The sequence below is a fragment of the Pseudophryne corroboree genome, chromosome 4, assembly GCF_028390025.1.
Source record: "Pseudophryne corroboree isolate aPseCor3 chromosome 4, aPseCor3.hap2, whole genome shotgun sequence".
In the NCBI taxonomy this organism is placed as follows: Eukaryota; Metazoa; Chordata; class Amphibia; order Anura; family Myobatrachidae; genus Pseudophryne; species Pseudophryne corroboree.
The window spans coordinates 738,190,204-738,209,267 of NC_086447.1; the positions used below are offsets into that span (position 1 = coordinate 738,190,204).

Here is a 19,064-nt window from a genome sequence, read left to right on the forward strand (position 1 = left end):
CGGTACCACAAAAAGAGTGGAATAATACCCCTTCCCTTGTTGCAGAAGAGGTACCTTGACTATCACCTGCTGAGAGTACAGCTTGTGAATGGCTTCCAACACCGTCTCCCTTTCGGAGGGGAACGTTGGTAAAGCAGACCTCAGGAAACGGCGAGGTGGATCTGTCTCTAATTCCAACCTGTATCCCTGAGATATTATCTGCAGGATCCAGGGATCTACTTGCGAGTGAGCCCACTGCGCGCTGTAATTTTTGAGACGACCGCCCACCGTCCCCGAGTCCGCTTGAGAAGCCCCAGCGTCATGCTGAGGCTTTTGTAGAAGCCGGGGAGGGCTTCTGATCCTGGGAAGGAGCTGCGTGTTGCTGTCTCTTCCCTCGACCTTTGCCTCGTGGCAAATATGAATAGCCCTTTGCTCTCTTATTTTTAAAGGAACGAAAGGGCTGCGGTTGAAAAGTCGGTGCCTTTTTCTGTTGGGGAGTGACTTGAGGTAGAAAGGTGGATTTCCCGGCTGTAGCCGTGGCCACCAAATCTGATAGACCGACTCCAAATAACTCCTCCCCCTTATACGGCAAAACTTCCATATGCCGTTTTGAATCCGCATCGCCTGTCCACTGTCGCGTCCATAAAGCTCTTCTGGCCGAAATGGACATAGCACTTACCCGTGATGCCAGTGTGCATATATCCCTCTGTGCATCACGCATATAAAGAAATGCATCCTTTATTTGTTCTAACGACAGTAAAATATTGTCCCTGTCCAGGGTATCAATATTTTCAATCAGGGATTCTGACCAAACTACCCCCGCACTGCCCATCCAGGCAGTTGCTACAGCTGGTCGTAGTATAACACCTGCATGTGTGTATATACTTTTTTGGATATTTTCCATCCTCCTATCTGATGGATCTTTAAGTGCGGCCGTCTCAGGAGAGGGTAACGCCACTTGTTTAGATAAGCGTGTTAGCGCCTTGTCCACCCTAGGAGGTGTTTCCCAGCGCTCCCTAACCTCTGGCGGGAAAGGGTATAATGCCAATAATTTCTTTGAAATTATCAGCTTTTTATCAGGGGCAACCCACGCTTCATTACACACGTCATTTAGTTCTTCTGATTCAGGAAAAACTATAGGTAGTTTTTTCATACCCCACATAATACCCTGTTTAGTGGTACCTGTAGTATCAGCTAAATGTAACGCCTCCTTCATTGCCAAAATCATATAACGTGTGGCCCTACTGGAAAATACGGTTGATTCGTCACCGTCACCACTGGAGTCATCGCCTGTGTCTGGGTCTGTGTCGACCGACTGAGGCAAAGGGCGTTTCACAGCCCCTGACGGTGTTTGAGTCGCCTGGACAGGCACTAATTGATTGTCCGGCCGTCTCATGTCGTCAAACGACTGCTTTAGCGTGTTGACACTATCCCGTAGTTCCATAAATAAAGGCATCCATTCTGGTGTCGACCCCCTAGGAGGTGACATCCCCATATTTGGCAATTGCTCCGCCTCCACACCAATATCGTCCTCATACATGTCGACACACACGTACCGACACACAGCAGACACACAGGGAATGCTCCTAATGAAGACAGGACCCACTAGCCCTTTGGGGAGACAGAGGGAGAGTTTGCCAGCACACACCAAAAGCGCTATATATATATCAGGGATAGCCTTATAATAAGTGCTCCCCTATAGCTGCTTTGTTATATAAAAATATCGCCATAAATTTGCCCCCCCTCTCTGTTTTACCCTGTTTCTGTAGTGCAGTGCAGGGGAGAGACCTGGGAGCCGTCCTGACCAGCGGAGCTGTGAGAGGAAATGGCGCCGTGTGCTGAGGAGATAGGCCCCGCCCCTTTTCCGGCGGGCTCGTCTCCCGCTATTTTGAGAAATCAGGCAGGGGTTAAATATCTCCATATAGCCTCTAGGGCTATATGTGAGGTATTTTTAGCCTTTATAGGTACTATTTTGCCTCCCAGGGCGCCCCCCTCCCAGCGCCCTGCACCCTCAGTGACTGCCGTGTGAAGTGTGCTGAGAGGAAAATGGCGCACAGCTGCAGTGCTGTGCGCTACCTTTAGAAGACTGCAGGAGTCTTCAGCCGCCGATTCTGGACCTCTTCTGTCTTCAGCATCTGCAAGGGGGCCGGCGGCGCGGCTCCGGTGACCATCCAGGCTGTACCTGTGATCGTCCCTCTGGAGCTTGATGTCCAGTAGCCAAGAAGCCAATCCATCCTGCACGCAGGTGAGTTGACTCCTTCTCCCCTCAGTCCCTCGCTGCAGTGATCCTGTTGCCAGCAGGAATCACTGTAACATAAAAAACCTAGCTAAACTTTCTCTAAGCAGCTCTTTAGGAGAGCCACCTAGATTGCACCCTTCTCGGCCGGGCACAAAAATCTAACTGGAGTCTGGAGGAGGGTCATAGGGGGAGGAGCCAGTGCACACCACCTGATCGGAAAAGCTTTACTTTTTGTGCCCTGTCTCCTGCGGAGCCGCTATTCCCCATGGTCCTTTCAGGAACCCCAGCATCCACTAGGACGATAGAGAAAGAGCATTTGTAATGTAGCAGAGGAGCTATGTTCAAACTTTGTAATCTATTGTAAATTCTTTAGAACATCAGGTAATTGATCCACCGATTGTATTATATGATGAGGAGTAGGTCTGGGATTTCTGTGGGCATGTGTATTTTTATTTAACCATATCGTTGCCTTCAACCCTGCATTCAGTCCACCCTGAATATCTGTGTCCAGATTATCACCGACCATCACACAGTCCTCTGGTTTTGCTTCCACTAGGTCACAGCAGTGGAGGAAGATAGATGGCGCAGGCTTCTCCTCAGCGTGCTCTCCCCCAACCACTACTGCATCAAAGAATGGTTTGGCACCACAGGCCTCAATTTTCTCCCTCTGGACCTGGCGGTTTCCGTTTGTTAACAAAACTAAACGGGTTAATTTTCGAAGCTCACCAAGAATATTTTTGGTATTTTCAGACAGCGTCATGAGTTGCAAACGTTTAGTTTTCCAAAGTGCGTAACATTCTTTGGCCAAACAGTTGTGATCTCCAGCCCGGATTTCCTGCATGGCTTTCTCAAAGTGTAACACTCGGAGGTCATCAATGGTCAGTTTGGTTGGATCAAGATCTTCATGAAGGAGATTTGCTTGGAAATTATTACATATAACATGAACTTCCTCTTCACTGAATTTGCTTTTGTGTCCGAGCAATTTCACTACCTGTACAATTACAAGAAATGGTCCCGTTTATTCACAGAAATAATGTAGTCATGTACATAAAATAGTGAAAAAGTCTACATTAGAAGACGAAATGCATAAGCCAGCTGTCAGCATCAGAGATCAATGTATGACAGCCAGAACTTCTAACACTTTCATTACAGAGCCAACTATAGAAGACAATGGGGCAGATGTATTAAGCCTGGAGAAGTGATAAAGCAGTGATATGTGGAAGGTGACAACGCACCAGCCAATCAGCTCCAATATGTAAATCGACAGTTAGGAGCTGATTGGCTGGTGCGTTATCATCTTCCACTTATCACTGCTTTATCACTTCTCCAGGCTTAATACATCTGCCCCAATGTCCGTTGAGGATGCTGCACTCAACTGTGGAGGTGATGACTGATGCATGCGGCGCGTACTAGGAGTTGGGAGCACACATTGGGAACCCACTATTCGTGTTGCTCGTTAGTGCTGGAAGTCACTTCTAATTATCCGTCTTTCCAGTGCCTAACTACTATACTTACTACATAATTTTCCTTGTAATGTCTCATCATGCTTACTATCAACTAACCTATAGCCCAGTGGTCCCCAACTTTGTTCCTCAAGACACGCTAACAGTCCAGGTTTTAAGGATATCCATGGTTGAGCACCGATGCTTAAATCACAATAACTGAGGTACTAATTAAGTTACCTGTGCCCAAGTATGGCTAAACTTGAACAAAAAAACTGCTAATGTGCCTTGAGCAACTGAGGTTGGGAAACACTGCTATAGACTGTTGGACATTACCGTATAGGACAGGTCCCTTAATAACTCTGATTTCCTGAGTGGATCTAATAGATTGATCTCTGTAAATGGAATTTCCTGGATGGAGATTTATATGCAGAGAATACAAGTCTTGATTACTTACTCAATTGGCTTTATATAAAAGTAACAATTTCTGAACAAGACTGCTGCTATCACTGTTCTGTGAAAATGACGTACATATCTTGAGTCTGCCGCTGAATTTGTTATATCTATTTTATCATTAATATGGCTATTGTATTTATTTCAGGGTTTTTTTATATTGGTGAATTATTGAATTAATCAAATACATTAATTTAAAGCTTCATCCGTTCTTTAGCAATGTAAAATATAAGGGTGCTATATGTGGTTAAGTGGTTAACGCTGAATCACTCCATAATAATTCTGGAACAATATATTTTACTCAAATAGAACACAAAATATTAACGACACCCAGAGTTACTGATAAGGGTGGGCCCTCTCACCTTCTGGCAGCACAGTAGACCCTCCTGTCTGTGTGCCAGCGTCTACTGCGCATGTACAGATCTCCGGGAATATGGTGCCCACGATATGTTCCCGGAGACTTCTCTAATGCGGAAAACTTTCCAGTACAGAAACCTGATAGCTGTGGTAACATATCACAGCCAAGTGTGAATATTCATAAACTGTACAAATATACAACATTGTGTTTTCTTGTTTTCAAAGTTCATGTATCTTTTGTCCTCCGATAATACATATACTGTAGTTCAATCAAAACAGATCTCATGGGGCTGTCCTTTATGCAGTCTTGGTTATACAGGTCAATATGAGCCACGTGATGGAAGTTCTAAATGTTTTCCAATAGAACGGATAAATTGTATATAATGGGCCGTAAATAAAATTGTCTTTTATAGCGCTATTGTGCAGGTTTAATGCATGTCACAGAGTATTGATTCCCAATAGGACAGTTCTACTGAAAACATTTAGAACTTTCATCACATGGAATTATAATGATTTATATAACCAAGGCTGTATAAAGGACAGGATTTTTTGTCATTGAACTACAGTATTATCTAAGGACAAAAGACACATGAGAATAGAAAACAAGAAAACACAAAATGTGTAATTCCAGTGTATGTTATGTGATGTGTGTTACTACAGCAATCATGTTTCTGTATTGGAAAGTTGCTATTAAAATGAATGACCCGCGGTATATTTATTATTATATGTGTTTTACGTTAGTAAAAATATATTCTTCCACAACCGTTCAGTTGATTCACAGTAATCGCTTAGCTACACATATAGTGGCCTTATAGTCTCTAGATTGTTTCTTTTCACGTTGGGGGTACTTAGCCAGTTTAATGTTGAGTGCTACCATGTGGCCTGTTTCATACATATTATTATTGGTGTATAGTAACACCCATTAGAAGCATGTACTTTAATTATTATTAACTATGAGCAAGTACAGGAATACATACTAAATCCTTGCAGTCAGGATGCCAGCAGACACATGACCGACCATGGCATTCCGACACTGAAGATCCCAACATCAGTGGGGTAAGTAGTGCTACGTATCCCCTCCATCATCCACCCTAATCCTTGGGGGATAGCGACTAGGGCGAACACCCCCAGTTCCTAATCCTAACTCCCCCCTTCCCAGAGTCATAACTATAACCCCGATACTCACCGTCGGGATGTCAGTTGTCAGTAATCCGGCGCCGGTCTCCTCAGTAATGTCAGGATTCCGGCGTCGGTAACATGACTGCCAGCATCCCACAGGTACAGTGTGTATGCAGCAGTGATTAATAATAAAATACTGGCATAATCCTAAACTCATATATAGAGACAACAGTACACATGATTAACACTGAACTCATATGGAAAAAAAATATATGATATAGAGACATAGGGGTATATGCAATTAGCGGCGAATCGCGGCAATTTTTCGCCTGTTTTTTAATTCGACACAATTCGACCGTCGAATTCCGGCAAGTGGGTGCCAAAATTTACCATATTCAATAAAAAACGGATTCGACAGTCCCGCTGTCGAAAAACGGCCGATTTGACGGATTTTGATCCGATTTTTAAAAAACGGGGAAAAACGGCAAAAAACCCGAAAAAAAAATTGCGTGGGGTCCCCCCTCCAAAGAATAACCAGCCTCGGGCTCTTCGAGCCGGTCCTGGTTCTAAAAATCCGGGGGGGAAAATGACAGGGGATCCCTCGTATTTTTAAAACCAGCACCGGGCTCTGCGCCTGGTGCTGGTGCAAAAAATACGGGGGACAAAAAGAGTAGGGGTCCCCCGTATTTTTTACACCAGCATCGGGCTCCACTAGCTGGACAGATAATGCCACAGCCGGGGGTCACTTTTATACAGCGCCCTGCGGCCGTGGCATTAAATATCCAACTAGTCACCCCTGGCCGGGGTACCCTGGGGGAGTGGGGACCCCTTCAATCAAGGGGTCCCCCCCCCAGCCACCCAAGGGCCAGGGGTGAAGCCCGAGGCTGTCCCCCCCCATCCAAGGGCTGCGGATGGGGGGCTGATAGCCATGAGAAATTTGAAAGAATATTGTTTTTTCCAGTAGTACTACAAGTCCCAGCAAGCCTCCCCCGCAAGCTGGTACTTGGAGAACCACAAGTACCAGCATGCGGGAGAAAAACGGGCCCGCTGGTACCTGTAGTTCTACTGGAAAAAAAATACCCAAATAAAAACAGGAGACACACACCGTGAAAGTAAAAATAAGAATTTACTTACCGATAATTCTATTTCTCATAGTCCGTAGTGGATGCTGGGGACTCCGAAAGGACCATGGGGAATAGCGGCTCCGCAGGAGACTGGGCACAAAAGTAAAAGCTTTAGGACTACCTGGTGTGCACTGGCTCCTCCCCCTATGACCCTCCTCCAAGCCTCAGTTAGGATACTGTGCCCGGACGAGCGTACACAATAAGGAAGGATTTTGAATCCCGGGTAAGACTCATACCAGCCACACCAATCACACCGTACAACTTGTGATCTGAACCCAGTTAACAGCATGATAACAGAGGAGCCTCTGAAAGATGACTCCCAACAATAATAACCCGATTTTTGTAACAATAACTATGTACAAGTATTGCAGACAATCCGCACTTGGGATGGGCGCCCAGCATCCACTACGGACTATGAGAAATAGAATTATCGGTAAGTAAATTCTTATTTTCTCTAACGTCCTAAGTGGATGCTGGGGACTCCGAAAGGACCATGGGGATTATACCAAAGCTCCCAAACGTGCGGGAGAGTGCGGATGACTCTGCAGCACCGAATGAGAGAACTCCAGGTCCTCCTCAGCCAGGGTATCAAATTTGTAGAATTTAGCAAACGTGTTTGCCCCTGACCAAGTAGCTGCTCGGCAAAGTTGTAAAGCCGAGACCCCTCGGGCAGCCGCCCAAGATGAGCCCACCTTCCTTGTGGAATGGGCTTTTACAGATTTTGGCTGTGGCAAGCCTGCCACAGAATGTGCAAGCTGAATTGTACTACAAATCCAACGAGCAATAGTCTGCTTAGAAGCAGGAGCACCCAGCTTGTTGGGTGCATACAGGATAAACAGCGAGTCAGATTTTCTGACTCCAGCCGTCCTGGAAACATATATTTTCAGGGCCCTGACTACGTCCAGTAACTTGGAATCCTCCAAGTCCATAGTAGCCGCAGGTACCACAATAGGCTGGTTTAAGTGAAACGCTGAAACCACCTTAGGGAGAAATTGAGGACGAGTCCTCAATTCTGCCCTGTCCGTATGAAAAATTAGGTAAGGGCTTTTATAGGATAAAGCCGCCAATTCTGAGACACGCCTGGCTGAAGCCAGGGCTAACAGCATTACCACTTTCCATGTGAGATATTTTAAGTCCACAGTGGTGAGTGGTTCAAACCAATGTGATTTTAGGAACCCCAAAACTACATTGAGATCCCAAGGTGCCACTGGAGGCACAAAAGGAGGCTGTATATGCAGTACCCCCTTGACAAACGTCTGAACTTCAGGAACTGAAGCTAGTTCTTTCTGGAAGAATATCGACAGGGCCGAAATTTGAACCTTAATGGACCCTAATTTTAGGCCCATAGAAAGTCCTGTTTGCAGGAAATGCAGGAAACGACCCAGTTGAAATTCCTCTGTAGGGGCCTTCCTGGCCTCACACCACGCAACATATTTACGCCAAATACGGTGATAATGTTGCACAGTTACATCCTTCCTGGCTTTGATCAGGGTAGGGATGACTTCATCCGGACTGCCTTTTTCCTTCAGGATCCGGCGTTCAACCGCCATGCCGTCAAACGCAGCCGCGGTAAGTCTTGGAACAGACAGGGTCCCTGCTGGAGCAGGTCCTTTCTTAGAGGTAGAGGCCACGGGTCCTCCGTGAGCATTTCTTGAAGTTCCGGGTACCAAGTCCTTCTTGGCCAATCCGGAGCTACGAGTATAGTCCTTACTCCTCTCCTTCTTATGATTCTCAGTACCTTGGGTATGAGAGGCAGAGGGGGGAACACATACACTGACTGGTACACCCACGGTGTTACCAGAGCGTCCACAGCTATTGCCTGAGGGTCCCTTGACCTGGCGCAATATCTGTCCAGTTTTTTGTTGAGGTGGGACGCCATCATGTCCACCTTTGGTTTTTCCCAACGGTTCACAATCATGTGGAAGACTTCTGGGTGAAGTCCCCACTCCCCCGGGTGGAGGTCGTGTCTGCTGAGGAAGTCTGCTTCCCAGTTGTCCACTCCCGGAATGAACACTGCTGACAGTGCTATCACATGATTTTCCGGCCAGCGAAGAATCCTTGCAACTTCCGTCATTGCCCTCCTGCTTCTTGTGCCGCCCTGTCTGTTTACGTGGGCGACTGCCGTGATGTTGTCCGACTGGATCAATACCGGCTGACCCTGAAGCAGAGGCCTTGCCTGACTTAGGGCATTGTAAATGGCCCTTAGTTCCAGGATATTTATGTGAAGTGACGTTTCCATGCTTGACCACAAGCCCTGGAAATTTCTTCCCTGTGTGACTGCTCCCCAGCCCCTCAGGCTGGCATCCGTGGTCACCAGGACCCAGTCCTGAATGCCGAATCTGCGGCCCTCTAGAAGATGAGCACTCTGCAACCACCACAGGAGAGACACCCTTGTCCTTGGAGACAGGGTTATCCGCTGATGCATTTGAAGATGCGATCCGGACCATTTGTCCAGCAGATCCCACTGAAAAGTTCTTGCGTGGAATCTGCCGAATGGAATCGCTTCGTAAGAAGCCACCATTTTTCCCAGGACTCTTGTGCATTGATGCACTGACACTTGGCCTGGTTTTAGGAGGTTCCTGACTAGGTCGGATAACTCCCTGGCTTTCTCCTCCGGGAGAAACACCTTTTTCTGGACTGTGTCCAGAATCATCCCTAGGAACAGCAGACGTGTCGTCGGAATCAGCTGCGATTTTGGAATATTTAGAATCCACCCGTGCTGTCGTAGTACTACTTGAGATAGTGCTACTCCGACCTCTAACTGTTCTCTGGACCTTGCCCTTATCAGGAGATCGTCCAAGTAAGGGATAATTAAGACGCCTTTTCTTCGAAGAAGAATCATCATTTCGGCCATTACCTTGGTAAAGACCCGGGGTGCCGTGGACAATCCAAACGGCAGCGTCTGAAACTGATAGTGACAGTTCTGTACCACAAACCTGAGGTACCCTTGGTGAGAAGGGCAAATTGGGACATGGAGGTAAGCATCCTTGATGTCCAGAGACACCATATAGTCCCCTTCTTCCAGGTTCGCTATCACTGCTCTGAGTGACTCCATCTTGAATTTGAACCTTTGTATGTAAGTGTTCAAGGATTTCAGATTTAAAATAGGTCTCACCGAGCCGTCCGGCTTCGGTACCACAAACAGCGTGGAATAATACCCCTTTCCCTGTTGTAGGAGGGGTACCTTGAGTATCACCTGCTGGGAATACAGCTTGTGAATGGCTTCCAATACCGCCTCCCTGTCGGAGGGAGACGTTGGTAAGGCAGATTTCAGGAACCGGCGAGGGGGAGACGTCTCGAATTCCAATTTGTACCCCTGAGATACTACCTGCAGGATCCAGGGGTCCACTTGCGAGTGAGCCCACTGCACGCTGAAATTCTTGAGACGGGCCCCCACCGTGCCTGAGTCCGCTTGTAAGGCCCCAGCGTCATGCTGAGGACTTGGCAGAAGCGGGGGAGGGCTTCTGTTCCTGGGAAGAGGCTGCCTGCTGCAGTCTTTTTCCCCTTCCTCTGCCCCGGGGCAGATATGAGTGGCCTTTTGCCCGCTTGCCCTTATGGGGACGAAAGGACTGAGCCTGAAAAGACGGTGTCTTTTTCTGCTGAGAGGCGACCTGGGGTAAAAAGGTGGATTTCCCAGCCGTTGCCGTGGCCACCAGGTCCGATAGACCGACCCCAAATAACTCCTCCCCTTTATACGGCAATACTTCCATATGCCGTTTGGAATCCGCATCACCTGACCACTGTCGCGTCCATAACCCTCTTCTGGCAGAAATGGACAGCGCACTTACTCTTGATGCCAGAGTGCAAATATCCCTCTGTGCATCTCGCATATATAGAAATGCATCCTTTAAATGCTCTATAGTCAATAATATATTGTCCCTGTCCAGGGTATCAATATTTTCAGTCAGGGAATCCGACCAAGCCACCCCAGCACTGCACATCCAGGCTGAGGCGATTGCTGGTCGCAGTATAATACCAGTATGTGTGTATATACTTTTTAGGATATTTTCCAGCTTCCTATCAGCTGGTTCCTTGAGGGCGGCCGTATCAGGAGACGGTAACGCCACTTGTTTTGATAAGCGTGTGAGCGCCTTATCTACCCTAGGGGGTGTTTCCCAACGCGCCCTAACCTCTGGCGGGAAAGGGTATAATGCCAATAATTTTTTAGAAATTAGCAGTTTTTTATCGGGGGAAACCCACGCTTCATCACACACCTCATTTAATTCATCTGATTCAGGAAAAACTACAGGTCGTTTTTTCACACCCCACATAATACCCTTTTTTGTGGTACTTGTAGTATCAGAAATGTTCAAAACCTCCTTCATTGCCGTGATCATGTAACGTGTGGCCCTACTGGAAAATAAGTTTGTTTCCTCACCGTCGACACTGGAGTCAGTGTCCGTGTCTGGGTCTGTGTCGACCATCTGAGGTAACGGGCGCTTTAGAGCCCCTGACGGTGTTTGAGACGCCTGTACAGGTAATAACTGATTTGCCGGCTGTCTCATGTCGTCAACAGTCTTTTGTAAAGTGCTGACACTATCACGTAATTCCTTCCATAAGACCATCCAGTCAGGTGTCGACTCCCTAGGGGGTGACATCACTATTACAGGCAATTGCTCCGCCTCCATACCATTTTCCTCCTCATACATGTCGACACAACGTACCGACACACAGCACACACACAGGGAATGCTCTGATAGAGGACAGGACCCCACTAGCCCTTTGGGGAGACAGAGGAAGAGTTTGCCAGCACACACCAGAGCGCTATATATATATATAAAGGGATAACCTTATATAAGTGTTTTTCCCTTATATAGCTGCTGTATAGATTTATCTGCCAATTTACTGCCCCCCCTCTCTTGTTTTACCCTGTTTCTGTAGTGCAGGACTGCAGGGGAGAGTCAGGAAGCTTCCCTCCAACGGAGCGGTGAGGGAAAATGGCGCCAGTGTGCTGAGGAGATAGGCTCCGCCCCCTTCTCGGCGGCCTTTCTCCCGCTTTTTTAAGGAAAAATTGGCAGGGGTTAAATGCATCCATATAGCCCAGGAGCTATATGTGATGTATTTTTTGCCATCTAAGGTGTTTTTATTGCGTCTCAGGGCGCCCCCCCCAGCGCCCTGCACCCTCAGTGACCGGAGTGTGAAGTGTGCTGAGAGCAATGGCGCACAGCTGCGGTGCTGTGCGCTACCTTATTGAAGACAGGACGTCTTCTGCCGCCGATTTTCCGGACCTCTTCAGTCTTCTGGCTCTGTAAGGGGGCCGGCGGCGCGGCTCTGGGACCCATCCATGGCTGGGCCTGTGATCGTCCCTCTGGAGCTAATGTCCAGTAGCCTAAGAAGCCCAATCCACTCTGCACGCAGGTGAGTTCGCTTCTTCTCCCCTTAGTCCCTCGGTGCAGTGAACCTGTTGCCAGCAGGATTCACTGAAAATAAAAAACCTAAAACTAAACTTTTTCTTAGAAACTCAGGAGAGTCCTAGAATGCACCCTTCTCGGCCGGGCACAAAAATCTAACTGAGGCTTGGAGGAGGGTCATAGGGGGAGGAGCCAGTGCACACCAGGTAGTCCTAAAGCTTTTACTTTTGTGCCCAGTCTCCTGCGGAGCCGCTATTCCCCATGGTCCTTTCGGAGTCCCCAGCATCCACTTAGGACGTTAGAGAAACTTTATTTCATACATGCCGACACATACATACTTACCTATGTTGACCCGCCGACTGCCACGCCCCCCTCGTCACTGAAGAATCCGGGGTACCTGTGAAAAAAATTATACTCACCTCAATCCAGTGTCCGGATCTTTTAAAATAATCCTCGTACTTGGCAAAAAAAAAAAAAAACCCACCCGAACCAAATGGACTGAAAGGGGTCCCATGTTTACACATGGGACCCCTTTCCCCGAATGCAGAGACCCCCCGTGACTGCGGTCACAGAAAGGTCTCTTCAGCCAATCAGCGAGCGCAACGTCCTGGCACTCTGCTGATTGGCTATGCGCGTCTGAGCTGTCAGACAGCGCATCGCAAAGCCTCTCCATTATATTCAATGGTGGGAACTTTGCGTCAGCGGTGAGGTCACCCGCGGTCAGCGGCTGACCACGGGTAACCCCACCGCTACCCGCAAAGTTCCCACCATTGAAACTAATGGAGGGAGCTGTGCGATGCGCTGTCTGACAGCAGACGCGCATACAGCCAATCAGGTGAGTGCCACGAAGTAGCGCTTCCTGATTGGCTGAAGGAACCTTCTGTGACAGCAGTCACGTGGGGTCCCGGCATTCGTGGAAAGGGGTCCCATGTGTAAACATGGGACCCCTTTCAGTCCGTTTGGTCCGGGTGTTCGTTTTTTTTTTTGCCAAGTACGTGGATTATAACCTGGACACTGGATCAGGCGAGTATAATTTTATTCACAGGTACACGTGGATTCTACTTGGACAAGTGGACAGAGGTCGGCGTGTGAACATAGGTAAGTAGGTGTGTGTCGACATGTGTGTAATAAAGTTTTACTATCACGGTGTGCGTGTCCTGTTTTTATTTGGGTATTTTTTTTCCAGTAGAACTACAGGTACCAGCGGGCCCGTTTTTCTCCCGCATGCTGGTACTTGTGGTTCTCCAAGTACCAGCTTGCGGGGGAGGCTTGCTGGGACTTGTAGTACTACTGGAAAAAACAATATTCTTTCAAATCTCTCAAGGCTATCAGCCCCCCATCCGTAGCCCTTGGATGGGGGGGGGACAGCCTAGGGCTTCACCCCTGGCCCTTGGGTGGCTGGGGGGGACCCCTTGATTGAAGGGGTCCCCACTCCCCCAGCCAGGGGTGACTAGTTGGGTATTTAATGCCATGGCCGCAGGGCGCTGTATAAAAGTGACCCCCGGCTGTGGCATTATCTGTCCAGCTAGTGGAGCCCGATGCTGGTGTAAAAAATACAGGGGACCCCTACGCTTTTTGTCCCCCGTATTTTTTGCACCAGGCACAGAGCCCGGTGCTGGTTTTAAAAATACGGGGGATCCCCTGTCATTTCCCCCCCCCGGATTTTTAGAACCAGGACCGGCTCGAAGAGCCCGAGGCTGGTTATGCTTTGGAGGGGGGACCCCACGCCATTTTTTTCCGGGATTTTACCATTCCATTTAAAAAAAAAAAAAATTTTAAATATATAAAATAATACTTGTGCCTCCAAAATAGACAAACCAATTACCTAATCCCTTCTAATATAAATAGATATGCTATTACCAATAAAAAAAAACACCAAAAAAAAAAAAAAATGTTTTAAACATTTTTTATTAGATTCCCCCACCAAAGTGTGGCGGATTGAAAATGCAGAATTTACTGTCTAAAAGCACTGTTGTCGAGTTTCCAAACTTCAATTGAATATACTTTTGGCGAATTGCTGCATTTGTACCATTGCAGAAATGTCGAATTTGACAAATGTCGAATTTCAAAAAGTCGAATTTTGAAAGTCCGTTTTTTTGACGTAAAGTACTGAATTGCATTGTCGATTTTTTTTGGGGGGGCGAAAAAGTCCAGTTTTTTGACATTTTCGGGAATTCGACCGCAATTGCATATACCCCATAGAGGGAAACTAATAACCTGAGGTGTTTTTAGAATATATCTCAGGACAAACAAATATACATGAAAGTGTATCACCTTTCTAAAAGAAATAATAAAGTTTTACTTATTATTTTTGTTAGGAAGGTGATACACTGCACAAACACTGATTCCCTATGAACACCACCATATTGGATTATCCATATTAATTAACTCCCACCCTGTTAGGTGGAATACATTCCTATCTGTGACCCTGAACTTGTCAAGGGAACCATTGGCATAATTTGAGCCATTGTCTACTGGTCCTATTATGATGAATTCCAGTTTAATGCGATTCCTATATTAAGCATTCTTTGAAGTTATGAAATTATGAATGTTGGTAAAATATATTGTATATTGCCCATATGTTTTTAGAAATGTTTTGATGTATATTGTTTGACACTTATCTTTGTGCATCCTCATACAATTGACCCTGAAGAAGACTCTTCGAGACAAAACGCATAGGATTGAACACTAGAGGACTCATTCAGAGAACATGTGATTGGAGAAAAAAAGGTTTCCTTTATAATAAGGTCAAAAAGTTATGCTCGCTAAAGTACGGTAATTTACTGTCTGACAAAATGCCTAAATATATTTTATTCATCTTATGTTTTGTAAAATTAGAATTTTAAGAAACTGTGATTGTTACAATTTTAAAACCAAGCTATATACGGGTGTCTAAACACTTTTTAGTAATATTATATGGGCATTATAGAGGAAACATCCAATAAAAATTAAAATAAAAAAGTTATACCTACTGTCTAATGAAGAATTAGACTTTCTTATGAGGAAAAACGAATTGACTGAAGCATCTCTTTTAAACATTTTAAACAAATATATATTAGGGATGAGCGGGTTCAGTTCCCTGACAACCGAACCTGGATCAGAGTCAGGCTCGTTTTTTTGCTCCTGACTTGTATCCGAAAACATGGCAAAACGTCATCATCCCGCTGTCAGATCTCACAGGTTTTGGATTCTATGGGGCTAATTCAGTAAGGATCATAAAAAGTACAAATTAGCAAAAACTGGGACCAATCGCAAAATTGCGAAAGCACGCCCCAACGTGAAAATCGGCAACACTAATTTGATGTTACAAAAAAAAGTGGATTTGTCAAATTTGGAAATTTTGCGATTAGATTTAAAAATCCGCATTTTTTGCGAAAAAACTTACACTTAGTTGCATTTTTTCGTCAAGGTTTCTGATATCACAATTTAATATCAGCCATACATAACATTGAGCCAACCATGCCTACTGACAGAATGCGTCGAACAACAAGACGAGCTACTTCCACTGGTGTATCCACAAATGCAGGCGGAAAAAGGAAAAGAAAAAAAAACTTTTTTTTTTTAATGTTGAAAGTTTACATACATGACATATTAATGTTTCTTCGTTATTATTAACATTCCTTATGTTATTGTTTAATGTGAAAATATAAAAAAAATAAAAAAAACAAGTGGTGCATAATTAAAATGTCCACAAAATCACAACTATTGTGGTGATGTTATTGAACATATGTTTTTTTGTCAAGGGGAAAAAAAAACAAAAAAAAAACCATACACATGTATGTGGGTATGATATTTGAAGATAATAATTATTTATTGCTTTAAATCATAAAAAAACATCAGCTTTTAAACAAAAAGCCATTAACCAAACAACAACAAAAAAATCTTGCTTGTAACAAATGTGTTCTTGACAAACCTGCATTGTTATTAACTTAAAGAATTAGGGGTCTATTCATGAAGCAGTGAAAAGTGTGGAGAAGTGAATCAGTGGAGAAGTTGCCCATGGCAACCAATCAGCTGCTCTGTATAATTTTATAATATGCAAATTATAAATGTTACATCAAAGCTGATTGGTCGCCATGGGCAACTTCTCCACTGTCTCACTTCTCCACATTTTTCACTGCTTCATGAATAGACCCCTTACTACTTACTACTAACATATATTTTAGAGTACTACATGTGTTAAATAGTTTTAGGCAGCCATGAGTGGCGGCCATTGGAGGGCGGCAGGTCACAATGCTGATGAATGCTTCCCTGATCCTTGTTACTTTTGCTCAGCTCCTCCTCTTCCTTAAGAGGAGGAATATGTTGAGCGTTACCAGAGACGCGGAGAGGAGCAGAAGAACTGTACGTACCACTAGCCGGCAGCACGCTGCTTACTCTATGTGCATAGAGTATTAGAGCCGCTGCCGATGGGATACACTCACACTGACAGCGCTGGCGGGCGGCTGATAACAGTTGGGTGGCCGCGGCATCCCTGCAGCGCTGACAGTGAGTGTGTAACCCATCGGCAGTGGTTCTAATACTCTTTGCACATAGAGTAAGCAGCGTGCTGCCGGCTATTGTTACAGTTCTTCTGCTCCTCTCCGCGCCGACATATTCCCGCACCGCACCACAAGAACAGACTCTGCATACGGGAGTCCTGCGGGGATAATTATGTTGTGCTAAGTGAGGGACTGGGGCTACACTGCAGAGCAGACTGCGGGCGGCTCCCCTGCTGCTGGTCCCTGTCTGAGTGGATCACAGACACCTTCTTCTGCAGCCTGCAATGTAGTCACTTTGGATTGGTCCCTATTATACATTTTTATGGGCAGAATCTCTTCTTTACTGGGACTGCTTCTCCTGCATAAAGGTGCCCTTATATTTTGCAAGCTCAGTACTCCATTCCTCTACTGTATCAGAATTTGAGGTTGTGATTTTTCTTTGGGGAAGGGGGGGGGGTATGTATATACATATATACATATATATATATAGATTTATTTATTTATTCAGTTAATATCCGGCACGCAATTACATAGTATAAATACGCTGTATACTGTATGTCAGTGAATGTATAAAGCTTCAGTTCGGCTGCACACAGGAGTAATCTATCCTACGGTGTCCAGACACATTACAGCCTGTCTGGGGGTCCCCGCAAAATGTCACACATGGTGAGTTTTTAAAATGTAATTTTTAGAGGCTGGGTGGTTTTTGGTTATTTTTATTTATTTATTTATTTGGGGGGGGGGTGCAGCAGACACATGTTTTGCCTGGGGTGCCGAAAAACCGTGCACCTGCCCCGAAGCTCCCTTACATGTTGTTAAGTTTCAATGCAGCTGAATAAACTGAATTGTGGTCAGCAGTGTGAGCTGCTTCAGCTGGGTGTAATGAAGCAATGATTGCAGTTTACATCGAACATTCTACAACTGAGGTCAGCTTGTGTAGATTTTAAGGTTGACCTGTAGTCACTTAGAAACTGCACACCATAAATGTGTGTTCAGTTGCAAAAAATACGTATGCTCCGCCTATCTAAAATCTGCATACGCCCACAACACGCCCCAGCTCATAGTTTTTGCGAGTCCAGCCCTTTAGTACGCCCCCTACACGCCTAGTTTTTGTAGTGCATACTCAGTTTTTGCTATGTCTCAGAAGTTGTATTTTTTGTCTCAGAAAATAGGATTTTGGTACCTACCAGGTAAATCCTTTTCTTTGAATCCATAGGGGGCACTGGAGTACTCTTGGGATATGGACGGCTTCCACCGGAAGAAGGCACTGAATAAATTAATTTTTGAGACTACTCCTCCCCTCCATATCCTGCAGCACTTCAGTGTTTTTTACTGAGCCGAACAGGATCGATAGAGAGATTGACAAAAGGAGAATTACATATAGTCTCACAGACAACAATAAAGTTGACACAACGTAACAGACAACTAAACAGTTGACACCATAACTGATTAACCCTTGTTAAATTTAAACTAGTCGTGAAAGTGTGTTACCATAAGAACCACTGGACTCCTAAAACAGGTAAACTGCTCTGGGTGGGCGTCCAGTGCCCCCTATGGATTCAAAGAAAAGGATTTACCTGGTAGGTACCAAAATCCTATTTTCTTTTTCATCCACTAGGGGTCACTGGAGTACTCTTGGGATGTACCAAAGTCTCCTCCGTGGCGGGAGAGCTGTTTGGCACCTGTAACACTAAACGGCCAAAGCTAGATGCTGCTGCCGCGAACGTATCAAACTTGTAAAAGCGCACAAACGTGTGCACTGACGACCAAGTAGCCGCACGGCAAAGCTGTGTCGTAGAAGCCCCACGACTCGCTGCCCATGACGTCCCCACAGAACGTGTGGAATGAGCTGTTACTGAAGTAGGTGGCTGTAACTTAGCATAAAGGTAAGCCTGACGTATAGTCAGTTTGATCCATCTGGATAAGGTCTGCTTAGAGGCTGGCCAACCCCTCTTAGCTGCGTCATAGAGAATAAACAACGTATCTGTCTTACGCACAGTAGACGTTCGGGAAACATAGATACGCAATGCGCGAACCACATCCAACGTTCCAGAGTCTCCTGTTAACACAGGAACTACTATTGGTTGATTGATGTGAAAAGACGACACTACCTTTGGTAGAAAAGCGGGATTCGTCCGAAGTTCCGCTCTGTCATCATGAAAAATTAAATACGGTGATTTGCATGACAAGGCTCCCAAATCTGAAACACGCTTAGCCGAAGCTAAGGCTAAAAGAAAAATAGTTTTCCAAGTGAGAAATTTAATATCCACTTGTTGTAAGGGTTCAAAGTAATCGGACTGTAAGAAATCTAAAACCAGATTCAAGTCCCATGGTGCTGTAGGTGGAATGAAAGGAGGCTGTATCCTCTTTACACCCTGTAGAAACGTATGTATTGACTGCAACGAGGCCAATTTCCTTTGAAAATAAATTGACAACGCAGATACCTGCACCTTTAATGTGGAAAGACGTAGTCCTCCATCTAACCCCATTTGTAAAAATAACAAAAGACGGGATAATTT

General features: G+C 45.6%; 1 protein-coding gene across 1 annotated transcript in view; it reads right to left on the reverse strand.

The window, feature by feature from the left end:
• Positions 1-2,498: 2,498 nt before the first annotated feature.
• Positions 2,499-19,064, reverse strand: part of NANP (N-acetylneuraminic acid phosphatase) — a 72,610-nt gene continuing 56,044 nt past the window's right edge. The window contains exon 3 of the mRNA XM_063918107.1: positions 2,499-3,209. Within this exon, the coding sequence (XP_063774177.1) occupies positions 2,574-3,209 (636 nt within the window). The 3' untranslated portion in view covers positions 2,499-2,573. The remainder of the gene's footprint in view (positions 3,210-19,064) is intronic.